At 44.8% G+C, this 13,051-nt stretch overlaps 1 protein-coding gene across 1 annotated transcript in view; it reads right to left on the bottom strand.

Moving 5' to 3' along the window:
• Positions 1–13,051, bottom strand: part of WDFY4 (WDFY family member 4) — a 291,643-nt gene that overhangs the window by 18,077 nt on the left and 260,515 nt on the right. Inside the window, exons 52-54 of the mRNA XM_045878280.3 lie at positions 9,229–9,382; positions 7,231–7,322; positions 1,599–1,811 (exon numbers count right to left, since the gene is read on the bottom strand). Of these exons, the coding sequence (XP_045734236.1) occupies positions 1,599–1,811; positions 7,231–7,322; positions 9,229–9,382 (459 nt within the window). The remainder of the gene's footprint in view (positions 1–1,598; positions 1,812–7,230; positions 7,323–9,228; positions 9,383–13,051) is intronic.

Below are 13,051 nucleotides of genomic sequence, written 5' to 3'. Positions count from 1 at the left end.
GTGGGTGATCAATACAAACAGAAATCAGAACAGTGATTTTTAAATGAGCATTAAACCAAGAATGTCCCTCCTTTGCACAGAAGAATGACTAAAGCACCAGAGGCTAGAGGCCTGTCATAGCCTCAGCATGCACAGCCCCTTGATGGCAAGTCCATGGTCCTGAAGTATTTTAATCCTGCCTCTAGTTGGGACCGCTGGAAGAATTCTAATTCTGATGATTACTTAGAAATATTTTTGTAAAAGCTAATATGCTACATCACTAAATAAAATCAGAATCTAAAACTGTGTGCACTCTGTGAGCACACTGATGTGAAAATATTTTTTGCTCGTGGACAAGGGCAGTGAGTATATCATCCAGGGCACAATTGGATGGGGGTAGCTACTATTTTGATTTAATTGCTTTATCTGGATTATTTCATTTCTTGAAATGAACCATTATGCTACCCGAGCTTCTTTCCTGAGATTCTCTCTTTCCTAAGAAGTGCTCCCTGGCCAAACCCACATTTTGGATACATTGTCCATTCTCCAAGTCACCCTTAGGCACTTCTCACATTGCCCTCCCCTGGGAGCTGAACAAACCTGGAGCATGTCACGTAAGACCAGGTAGAAAAGATGTTACTAGATTTGCACTGTAAGATGAGCCCATCCAAGCCTCGTGGTTACATGTGGGTAAGGCTGCTGCCCAAGATGGCCCCAGAATTGGCTGGGCTTACGTACTCATTTCCCAGCATGGCTCCTGACTTCCTAGGCTGAGACCCCAGCCCATGGGGCTACGCTAGTAGCCAAGATGGCTGTCCTTAGGAAGAAAGCCTCTCCACGCTGAACTGAAGTTTGAGGGTCAACAAGGCTGGGATCAGTTAAATAAGTGCTCCTCTTGCCCACCATTCACCAGGATGTCACCATGAACATATAGCCTTATATTGCTACATGACTATCCTGATGCAGGATGGAGCCAGTGAAGCAAAAGGTCCATGTGAGACCCCAGCAACTTCACCAGGAGCCCAGGGGGCAGAACTCAGATACTCTTCCACTGCTGGTGAATGGCATAGGCTTTGGGGCCAGCCAGATGGGGCTAGAGCTCTAGCTCTGGCATCTGCGAAAGTGCAACTGTGGGCAAGTTACGTATTCAGCCTCTCTGAGCCTCAGCTTCCTGATCTGTAAAAGAATAATCCCTATACCCAGAGCTTATGAGGGGATTCAATGAGGGAATCATACTAGTAACTAACATTTGTAGAGCACCCATCACGTTTCAGGCACTTTCGAGCACTTAATGTCTCCATTCATTGGCTCTTCACAGCAACTCTGAAGTATAGACACACATATAGACAATTAAATCCTATGGATTTACTGTAGTGTCTGTCACATGTATCACAGGGGAATGTAGTCCTCATTATTATCATTAATGATGTCATCATCTTCATCAACATCAGATGGAAACAGAGGGGTAAGCCCTGATGTTGAGGGGTGTAGGAAGACCATTTCCCCCTCCCCAGTCCTCTCTTGTTCCTATCCAGGAGAAAATGTCCTCACTCTCACTCCCAAGCTCACAGTGCACATACTCTTTTGAGAAAGCAAGACCAAGAACGTGGATGCTGTACCTGTTTGGGCACCTGTCCAAAGTTGCTGACAAACCCCAGGATGGTGCTCCTGATCAAGGGGTCACTGATGCTGCTGAGGTCCATTTTGTCACCGTAGAAGTAGGGGTGGAAGGTATTAACAGCTTCCACCGCAGCTGACCCCTGCTGCTTGTACCCAAAAATGAGGTCTATCCAGTGGTGGAGGTTGGCACTGACAAAGTCACTTTCCAGAGCCTGGAACCAAAACCCAAAGAGCATGAAAAATGAGGCCTCTCTTGGACTTGTGAGCCCTCTGCACAGATCACAAGGGGGCACATGCCTCAGGATGCTGGCTCTGCACAGGAAAGATGTGACATCTCACTGAGCTTGATGAGCACTAAGTGGGCAGACATGTGGGCCATCCAATGACCATCCAGTTCCTGCCTCCAGCTAGTGGGAAAAGAGATCTGACTGCTCCTATAACCCTAGCTCATTCACTCCACGCTATAACCATGAGTTCAGAATATCTATGTCTTGCAGTGATATCTAAACAGAAGCTGAAAATAAAGTCTTGGGGTCCTGTTGAGATTGATATAAGAAAAAAGGAGAGCTGATTCTAACCAGAGATGTCAGGAGGTTGAGACTAAGTGTAGCAGTTAGGAGAACACGCTCTGGAGCAGGCTGGACCCCAGCCCTGCCATGGACATTTCTTAACATCTCTGTTCCTCAGTGCCTTCATCTTCTTCATCTATGAAATGGGGACAGTAATTGTACCTTCTTTGTGGAATTATATGAGGTTTGGTTTGTGTCCATGCCTGGTGCACAGTGAGCTCCACGTAACATTAGCTACAATGATTACACTGTGCACCTACTAGGTGCCAGGCACTGGTTTGGAGTTTGATGTGTATTGTTTCTTCCCATCCTTACCATTTCTGTTTCCTTATTATCACTCACCTCCTTTATTTCTTCATGTGGACTTGAGTTACTGTCCTTTATTTTAGCATGGAGAACTCCCTTTAGTGTTTTTTATAGGGCAGGTCTGCTAATGATAAATTGTTTTAGTTTTATATGTCTGGGAATATCTTAATTTCTTCCTTATTGAAGAATAGTTTTGCTGGCTATAAAATTATTGGCTTATAGTCTTTCAGCACTTTGAATATTTCATACCACTGCCTTCTTACCTCTATGGTTTCTTGTTTTTAAAGAAGATTATTTATTTGAGAGAGAGAGAGCATGAGCAAGAGAGCACAGGGTGGGGGTAGAGGGACAGAGGGGGAGGTTTAAGCAGACTCCCCACTGAGGAGGAAGCCTGGCACAGGGCTCGATCCCAGGACCCTGGGATCATGACCTGAGCCAAAGGCAGATGCCCAACCAACTGAGCCACCCAGGTGCCCCACCTCTATGGTTTCTAATGAAATATTAACTATTAATCTTATTGAAGATAGCTTGTAAGTGATGAGTTGCTTTTGTTGCTTTCAAGATTCTTCCTTTGACTTTCCTTTTTGACAATTTATGATGTGTCTAAGTATAAATCTCTTTGAGTTTATCCTACTTGGAATTTATTGAGTATCTTGGATGATTAAATTAATGCTTGGCATCAAAATTGGGATGTTTTTGAACATTATTTCTTCAAATATTCTTTCTGCCCCATTCTCTCTTTTCTTTCTGGAACTTCCAATTTGTGTATGTTGGTACATTTGATGGTGTTCTACAGGTGCCTAGGTTCTGTTCATTTTTCTTCACTCATTTCTTCCTGTTTCTCAGACTGGATAATCTCAATTGACCTATCTTCCAAGTTTGTTGATTCTTCTGCCTGCTATTGATCCCTTCTAGTGAATTTTTCATCTCAGTTACTGTACTTCTTAGCTCCACAATTTCTATTTGGTTCCTTTGCACAATTTCTATCTCTTTATTTATATTTTCTCATTGTTATACTCTCCTTTAGGTCTTCAAACATTGTTTTATTTAATGCTTTGAATATATTTACAATAACTGATTTAAAGTCTTTGTCTAGTAAGTCCAAAGTTTAGGCTTCCTTAGAGATATTTTTATTGACTGCTTTTTTCCCTCTGTATGAGCCATACTTTTTTTTTCTTTACATGTCTCATAATTTTTGTGGAAAACTGGACATTTTAGATAATATGATCTGTCAACTCTGGAAATCAGATTTCCCCTCCCCAGGGTTTGTTGTTGTTACTGTTATTGTTGTTTGTTTGTTTAGTGACTTTTCTGAACTAGATCTATAAAGTCTATATTTTTTGTTGTATGTGGCCACTAAAACCTCTTCTCTGTTAGCTTAATGGTCATCTTATGATTGGATGAAGATTTCTTTAAATGCCTAGAACCAGCTAGTATTCCAGTCTTTGCCTAGGGAGGGGCTTTGTGTGCATATTAGGGCATAGCTTTAGCATTCAGCCAGGCAGAAGCTGCCTTAAAAACTCTGAGTTTACCTCATATCCTGCTTGCACAGAGCCTCAATTTCAGCCAGAAGTGAAGCTTAGGACCTTAGGAGCATGAACACAGCCTTGTGCATGAAAGCAGCCCTACAGATGTGTGTGTCCTTCTAGATTTCAGGGATTTAAAAAAAATTTTTTTATTATGTTATGTATAGTCACCATACAGTACATCATTAGTTTTTGATGTAGTGTTCCATGATTCATTGTTTGCAAGTAACACCCAGCGCTCCATGCAATACATGCCCTCCTTAATATCCTTCACTGGGCTAACCCATCCCCTGACCCCCCTCCCCTCCAAAACCCTCAGTTTGTTTCTCAGAGTCCACAGTCTCTCATGGTTCATCTCTGCCTCTGATTTCCCCCCCTTCATTTTTCCCTTCCTTCTCCTAATGTCCTCCATGCTATTCCTTATGTTCCACATATGAGTTGAAACCATATGATAATTATTTTCTCTGCTTGACTTATTTCACTTAGCATAATCTCCTCTAGTCCCATCCATGTTGATGTAAAAGTTGGGTATTCATCTTTTCTGATGGCTGAGTAATATTCCATAGTATATATGGACCACATCTTCTTTATCCATTCGTCTGTTGAAGGGCATTTTGGCTCTTTCCACAGTTTGGCTATTGTGGACATTGTTGTAATGAACATTGGGGTGCATATGGCCCTTCTTTTCACTACATCTGTGTCTTTGTGGTAAATACCCAGTAGTGCAATTGCTGGGTCATAGGGTAGCTCTATTTTTAATTTTTTGAGGAAACTCCACACTATTTTCCAAAGTGGTTGTACCAACTTGCATTCCTACCAATAGTGTAAGAGGGTTCCCCTTTCTCCACAACCTCTCCAACATTTGTTGGATATTTTGAAGTTGTTTCAAGGCCTCCTAATAAGTAGCTCATTCCCTAGTTTTTCCATTTAAGCTTTTTGGTTAGTCTATTGTTTGTCCAATTATATCCACTGCCTCTGGCAGCCACAGTGTTGAACAATTGTCTCTGGTTTATTTTTTCACAAATGTCACCAAAGGAAAGGCTTTTGTACTATGCAGGCTTTGAGATCAAATAAAGACGGCCTTGCTGGTGGGGACTTTCAGGGAACCACTAACAGGTCAAATAATGACAGTTCTCTGGATATGGGGCTTTGAAGGAGCTCCAACCCCATTCTTCTCCCTCCAATGACTGCTAGGTTGTTGGTTTCCACTGTTATTGTGGGCTGTTGGTTTTCAAAGCTACTATGGAGTTGAATAGGAGAAATGAGTATAGTGTAAGTTAAAACACCACAAAATTTGCTGTCTTTACAAAGATTCAGCCATTTTTCTCAAAGGAATACTCCCCTGATTTTACCAAGCCTCTGTTTAATTTCCTGAGTTCTGAAGAGTTTTTTTATGACCATCTTTGCCATTATTCTTATTACTTTTATGGAGTAGAAGATTTTCAGAGATTCCTACTCTAATAATTTTCACTGACATTGATCATTAACATCTGAACCCACTCCAACCTAATCTTTACTCCACCAAAAGAGGTCTCCCCACTGTTGTCACCACCCAGTTCCCCTTGGTCACACCTCTAACCTATATCTGATGGCATTGAATTTCTCTCCATAGCACTTTGTGCAGTTATAATTTCCTTGTTATTTGCATGGTTATTTCATCAAGCTGTCTCCCCGCTAGACCACTGGCATCTGCAGACCTGTAGAGTGAATCTGCTCACTCAGCCCAGGCTAAGAACTTTTCTGAGAGCACCTTGGCAGAGAGCTGCTGCCACCTGAAGGTTAAGTTCATCTCTGGTCCAACTACTCAAGACCAGTGGGTTGTGGGAGAGATGCCTACCATTACTACATTTCCAGAGGCAAGGATAAACCAGGGAAGAATTTTCTCCTTGCCAAGGGAGAAGGCAGAAGAAAGAATACAGCTTTGTTTTTACTAGTCAGGCCCATCCCAGATTTTTTTCTTTTTAGGTACAATATACATATAATAAATTTCACCCTTTCCAAATGTATAGTTCAGTGTGTTCTGACAAAGGCATGCAATCATGTAACCACCACCATAACCGAGATATAGGACATTTACATCAACTCAAAATGTTCTCTTGTACTCCTTTCCCATCACCCCTACTCCAGACTTTAGTAACTACTGATCTGCCTTCTGTCCCCATAAGTTTATCTTTTCCAGAATGTCACATAAATAGAATCCCATAGTATGTAGCTTTGAGTTTTGGTTTCTTTTGCTTAGGATAATGCTTTTGAGATTAATTTGTGTTGCTCCATGTATCAGTAATCTATTTCTTTTTATTGCTAAGTAGTATTCCATTGTGTGGCTAAATCATTTGTTTATCCATTACCAGTTGCTGGATATTTGGGTTGTTTTCAGTTTTCGATAAGTATCAATAAAACTGATGCATATTTTTGTGCATGCTTTTCCATGGACATGTCTTTATTTCTCTTGGGTCAATATATACAAGTGGAATTGCTGGGTGATAAGGCAAATGCGTCTTCAACTTTATAAGAAACTACTAATTTTTTTCCAAAGCGGCTTTTCCATTTTATTTTCCTACAAACAATGTGTAATGAATTCTGATTCTCCCTATTCTTGCTTACTCTTGGTTTTGTCAATATTTAAAATTTTAGCCACTCTTGTAAGTATGTAATGTCATCTCCTGTGGTTTTAATTTATGTTTCCCTGATGACTAATGATGTTGCATGTATTTTCATGGTTTATGCTAATGCATGTATTTGATCTAGGATATGTGTCCCAAAATAGCCTCTACCACATCAACCTCTCTGGTTAAGAAGCCAAGTATTCCCCAGTCCTGGCAAACCCTTTGGCCAGTAGGAGCCCTTCAGGGCCTCCAGCCCCTCTCTGAGCTATACTGAGCAGTATGGTCCAGGCATAGCCCTGCCTACAGGGCCAGCGAAAGTCACTGACTTGACCTCCAGGGCATCCAAAAAAAAGGTCTGAATTTGCTTCCCCCAGTGATTCCCACAACAAACTGGCACAAGGGCAAAGTCTAATGGAACTCTTGAAAGAGCCCAGAACACAAACTTTTTCCTGTTAACCTGGAGCATGGAGCCTAGCACTTTCTCTGGGCTCTCTAGACATAAGAGCCTCAGAAATGCTTGTCACTAGCCCTCTGCTTGCACAGAAAGCCTCCATGGAGATTAAGAAAATACTGCGGTCTTCATTCAGGATGCCAGGGCCTCTGACGTGACCCTGGTCAACTCACCTGTCTGTGCAGGCTGATGAATTTCCGAGGGTCCCCATCAGCCCAGGGAGGGAGTTGCACATCTCCCAGTGCTGTCCCATCCTGCATGCAGCCTGAGTGGGGTGAGAAACAGCAGAGCTTTGGGTAAATGAGAGCCCAAACTAGGCTAGGAACCAGGGGGAATACACACTGTGCTATCTAGGACTTCTGATTCCAGGCAGATCAGGCTAAGAGCTATGTCCTGCACAGGCTTCACTACTTCCTGCTTCTTCTGTCTGGTGTGTCCTTCCACACATCTGCCTGGAATATTCCTTTGACTCTCCACGAGGCCCTCCTTGCTTCCCAGGCAGGTTTGTGCTTGATTCACAAGTCCTATAAAATGGCAGTGATGTGGTCATTGTTGTCTTCCTCCCTACTATTCTGTGCCTTTTCATCTGGGTGCTTTCTATCCAGCGCTAGAGCACTAAGGAGATAATCACACTAACAGTAAAAGCTATCATATTTTGAGCACCTAACTCTATGCCAGGGCACTATGCTAGGTGCTTGGCACACATCGTCTTATTGAATCTTCATTTAACTCTATAATTTATGCATTTTCTCTCCATTTTTAAAGTGAGGGCAGCAAGGTTTTTAGAGGCAGCTTCCCCAGACATTAGAAAGAGTCTGGGTCCAAGCCCAAGTCTCTCTCCTACCCATTAGCTGCACAACCTTGGGCATATTGCTTAATCTCTTTGGGATTCACTTTTCCTACCTGTTACCCACACCCACCCCCTCAGAGGCTGGAGAAGGATTAAAAAAGAAATACGCATAATGTGCTTAGAAAAACTCCAGGCATATGATGGTTGCCCAATAAACATCAGTTACGGTCTTGCTTAAACCCTCCAGAGCCTTCATGGTGCAACTAGAATAAAACCTTCCCCCCTCTCTCTGCCTACAGGTCTGTGCCTGATATGGTTTTCTTACTAGCCAGTCTCAGCTCACCTGTCACCAACTCAGGTGGTCCTTCCTGGAGACCAGAATAACACAGGGCCCTGTGAATCACTCTTGAACCATTTTCCTACCTTCTTTCTTCATAACAATTCTCAGCATCAGACAGTATTTCACTTACATAAATATGTTTATATTTTCTCTCCCCTTCCTCCCTCCCTGTACAGAATGCACACACCTTCAGCACAGTTGGTTGCAGGAGGCCCAACTAAATCCCTAATGCCTAAAAAAGTTCCTGCATGCCCCTGTGTGCTGTTTGGAGGAAGAAGGAGGGCCCCGAGGAAGGGGAGCTCTGGGGCACAGGTGTGTGCTGGTGACAGTTCATGAGTGCCCTCCACAGGGTGAGTGATCCCCTCCCCCTTCCTCTGGGGGGAAAGTGGCCCACACCCTGCCTCGGGCTCTGACCACATAGCCCCTTCCACAAGTCACCCTGACACTTGCAGCGAGGCTCCCAAGGTCCACACACAGCCACCAGGGGACCTGCTTACAGGGGCCTCCTGAAATTGTTGTTCCTCTTGTAAACCAGTGAGAAGGCAGAGTTCATCCTGAAGCACAGGAAAGAGGAAGGACCACCAGCATCCCCACACAACCACCCTTAGATGCCATGCAGCAAGCAGTCTCTCCCAGGAGACCCAGAGAGTCCAGGTTAACCCATTTGTGGGCCATGGAGGAAAAGGAGGCCCCAGAGGGGACGGGGTTTGCCCCTGGTCCCGCAGCAGGGCAGTGCCAGACCTGGTTAATAGCAGGGCTTCTCACTGCAGATTGAGGCCTGGGGACCCTCATAGGATGGGTGGGACTGTGGCTCAGAGCCATCCTGGCAGCCCGGGGCCTAGGGTCCTTCCTTGGCTCCCACCTCGACATTGAGTGCCGCCATCAAGGGGAGACCTCACAACAACCACGCTGGTTTGGTGAAGGGCCTGTTCACTTAGTTGCCCAGGAAAGGTACTGCTAACATTAGTCATTACCTGAGCTTCGGGGGAGTGATCCCTGCCCTGCCTAGCCCACCCCGGCCGCACCCCGGCCTCCACTCACCGAACTCCACGGCATTGCAGTTGATGAGAAACTCAGGCAGGTAGAAGAACTCTGGAGTCAGCTCCCTGACGTCACTCATGTTCTCTCTGGAGGCCGACTCCCACGCGTTCTTCACACTGTGGAACATTCTGTCTGCCACATCAAAGCTTCCGCCCTGTGAGGAAAAGGAGCCAATGTGATCATCTGTGTGTGGTGAGAAAGATGGGCAGGCACCACCTGGGTGGGCCTCTCTTTGTCCACGGCCCCTGAGACGTGGGTTTCCACCATCCATTTACTCCCACATATGTTCGTTCTCCGCTCTGTGCATGTGTGCCATGGTTTCTTCGTGCCTCTGGTCACTCAACCATTCTGTGGACCCTTGCACTGATTATCCCACAGAGGATACATGATGCACTGTTTAGTCTCCATTTTAGAAATCCAGGCTCAGATTAGAGACAGGAAAAGCAGAGTCATTCATCTGACCATTCCCCACATTTGCTAAGGGCCCGCTCTGAATCAGGCACAGACAGGATACAAAGAACCCGCTACAGGACAGAGAGCAGGTCAGCCATTCCATGTGGGATCGGGGCAAGTTTCTTGGAGAAGTGGACCCTGGTGAGTTTGCAAGCCTAGTGACAGAGAAGACCGCAGAGTGTTCTGAGCAGAGGCAAGGTCAAGGCCAGGAACAGAAGCAGAAGCAAGCGGGCTAGGTCAGGGCCCTGCAACATCTAACAAGAGAGAACAGGTTCATTGAGGATGAACAGCTGGAGGTACACCAGCCTCCCAGAGACAGGAAGCTGGCCCATGAAGATAAGATGTCTGTCCACTCTCCATGGCCAGCCCTGGTTCCAAGGCCCATTTCCACAGGTGGCCTGATGCATCTCAAGCTTGGCAGCTAGGATTGGACCAGGTAAGACTGAAAACAAATTCTTTCCTTGGATTCTCTGCTCCTCTCAACTGATCATCAAATCTCTTTAGTTGGTGTTACCCTATTTATCAGGTGGCCTTGGGGGCTGGGAGGAGGAAGAAAGTCTGGTTGGAAGAATGAGGATGCTGGGGGCAGAGGGACTTCAGGAAAGAGGTTCTAAAGCGGGCTTTGGGTCTGCGTAAGTTTAGGGACACCCCCAAAACACCTGCCTGGGATTGGATACTTCACTTGTCCCCATCAAAGCTGGGCCTTTGTTCACTCAGAACTTGTCCTCCTTTTGCCAACTTCTGCAGAGTTCCTGTGGCCTGAGAACAAATGGGTAGTGCCCTCCTCTTCTCGGGGACTGAGATTTCCCATCAGCATTTACCTAAGGAAGCTTTGGGGCAGCTGCAGGAGCGGATGAAGGGTAAAGAAGGGCCATAGCCTCCCCTTGGCAAGTCTGCCCCATGGTAGGCACTCTATACAGAGATGTTGGCTCTTTATTCTCACAGCAGGGGTGTCAGGAAGGAATTGTACTTCCATTTTGCAGACCAGAAAACTGAAGCTCCTCAAAGTGTACTGGTTTTCCCAAAGCTATCAAAGCAATCAATGGCAGAACTGGGTCAATCCCATGGATGCCCCTCCAAAGTATGCATTCTTTGCCCTTGTGTCAGTTTATTGGGGGAATCCCTGGGCCTGGGGCAAACGTGATCTCCTACGTGTGGGGCAAGGGTCTCAGCTCTTTCTGCGAAGGGAGAATCTGCCACACTCCTGAGGCAGGCTACATTTGGGCATCTTGGTGGGCCGGTCAGTTTTCTGAGTCAGACTTGAGGATCCAGGGAGGCCCGTGGGTCATTCTCTGCACATGGATAGGGACACTGAGAAAGCCAGTTGCCCCTGGAGTTGCAACAGAACACCCTACCTGGGCAGCTTAAGGATGTGGCTTTCCTCCAAGGTCGCTTTGCTCTTGGGGTGAAATTAGGGGATGATGCCCACCATCAGATTCAAATTGAAATGGAAACAAAATAGGGGGAGAGTGTTTTTAAATAAATCTGCACCTAACAAGTGGCTCATTGAAACATATTAAGAGCTTTGCATATTTAATCTGCAGCCCGAGCCTTACATCTGCAAGAGATTGATGCCTTCTCGTCCTCCCGGACTCCTTTTGCAGCTTTTATGAATGCTGATGGTAATCTCCTGAGAAACAATATAATTTGGTAATAAAAAGATTACCTGTATTAAATAAAAATAATATATACATAGGAAATATTGTTAGTGCTACAAATCTGGTTAAAGATATTACCACAAAGAAAAATGTTATTTTTTTCACAGCTGTCTAATGCATTTTAGCAAAAGTAATATCTTTAAAACTAAAGCCTGTATTATTTATAAAGGAAGCAATAACTGATTTTCCTATTTCCTATATTAATAAATGTATTTGCATACATTTGTTTCAAAATTAATGGGTTTTCTCACCCCTGCAATACAAAAGAAACGCCAAATTCCCTAGAAGAAAAAGTGGAGCTACTTTGTTGCTTGTACTGTAAGCCTGTGGGTGGACATAGACTCTGGGGGCCGCCAGCAGTGAGTCTCCACCAGGACTCGATTCTCAGGAAAGGAAGGAAGGAGAAAAGGAAGGGAGAAAAGGAGCGAGGCAGGGAGGCACAATGAAGGTCTGCAGAGCGCCACCATAAGGAAAGTCCAAAACAAAATAAAATAAAACCACAACAAAATTAAGTCTAGAGACTGGATGTAAACCAGATGATCAGAGAGAATTATGGAGCCAAGATTTGCTCCTAAATCTATTCTGCAGATATCCTTGAGTATCAAGAACAATGAATCCTACCTGTATCCAACATGCTGAAAAAAATAATAGTGATATTATCATTATCAACGAAGGAACAACCTCTCGTTGGCAGAAAACTTTTCCCATGTGATGTTAAAAGGCTAGAAGACAAGGCAGCCAAGGCTGGAGGTTTCCGAGGCAAAAGGTACAGGCTTTGGATTTTATGTCCAACTGATATCACTCCTTCATGAAGAAGCCAGAAAGATATTCTGAATATTTAAGGGCTCAGAAACAATATAACCCTAAGTATCCTCCCTCAGTTCAAACACTTCCTAGAGGTGCAAAATTTTGCAAAGAGTTGAATCAAAATTAAAAGCAAAATAATGGGGCGAGAAATGGCCAGTAAGGACTTCTGTTGGACATTGGCAGGAGTTCAAATCAGAAGAAAGTCCGTTATCATGGTACATCTATTAAAACTGGAAATGGTCTTGAAAGGAGTGTTCTGTGTCAAAGGCACTACTCCTGTGTGCACCTGTATCCCTGGGTAAGCATTTCAAGAGCGACATTCTTAAACCCCTCTCCAGTACAGGCAGGGAAACTATCTTAAAAAAAAAAACCACTCAATTGTTGACCAAGACCCGCAGGGAGTACAGCAACTACATGTGCTCAAGGACACTTAAACACAGAGATTGGTACGCTACGTGCTAGAAAGTCTGTTCTTCCTTTCCCGTGGGACTGACCCGAGTCAACCCACCGCCACATCCAGGTAATGGGATTGGTTTTATGAGGAGGCTGACAACCCATTGTCCTGGCAGATGTTCTTTCTGGTAATTTACAAGTATCCCATGTAACCAATCCACTTACAGGACCGTGTGTGCACATCAGTTGGTCTAAGCTGCTGCCCTCTGTCCTTCAAAGAGGGCACCCCAGCTGGGCAACCAGGCAGACTTGCATGGGAGTTTCCGCACTCCTGGCAGTGTGAACACCAGGGAGTTTCTTAAAGTCTTAATGTCTCTCACACTCTCCTCTGTTGTGGGTGTGCAAACATGTGTGAGCACGTGAGTGTGAGTGTGCCTGTGTGCATGAGGTACCTCCGGCAGTGCCAGGCGTGCAGGAAGAGGTGTTCCAAGAGCCCCGCCCCGAAGCCTCTT

This window comes from Mirounga angustirostris, unplaced genomic scaffold (genome assembly GCF_029215605.1).
Source record: "Mirounga angustirostris isolate CCGP_5_RB_7025 unplaced genomic scaffold, mMirAng1.0.hap1 SCAF_6, whole genome shotgun sequence".
Lineage (NCBI taxonomy): Eukaryota > Metazoa > Chordata > Mammalia > Carnivora > Phocidae > Mirounga > Mirounga angustirostris.
This window is presented reverse-complemented; position numbering and strand designations above follow the sequence as displayed.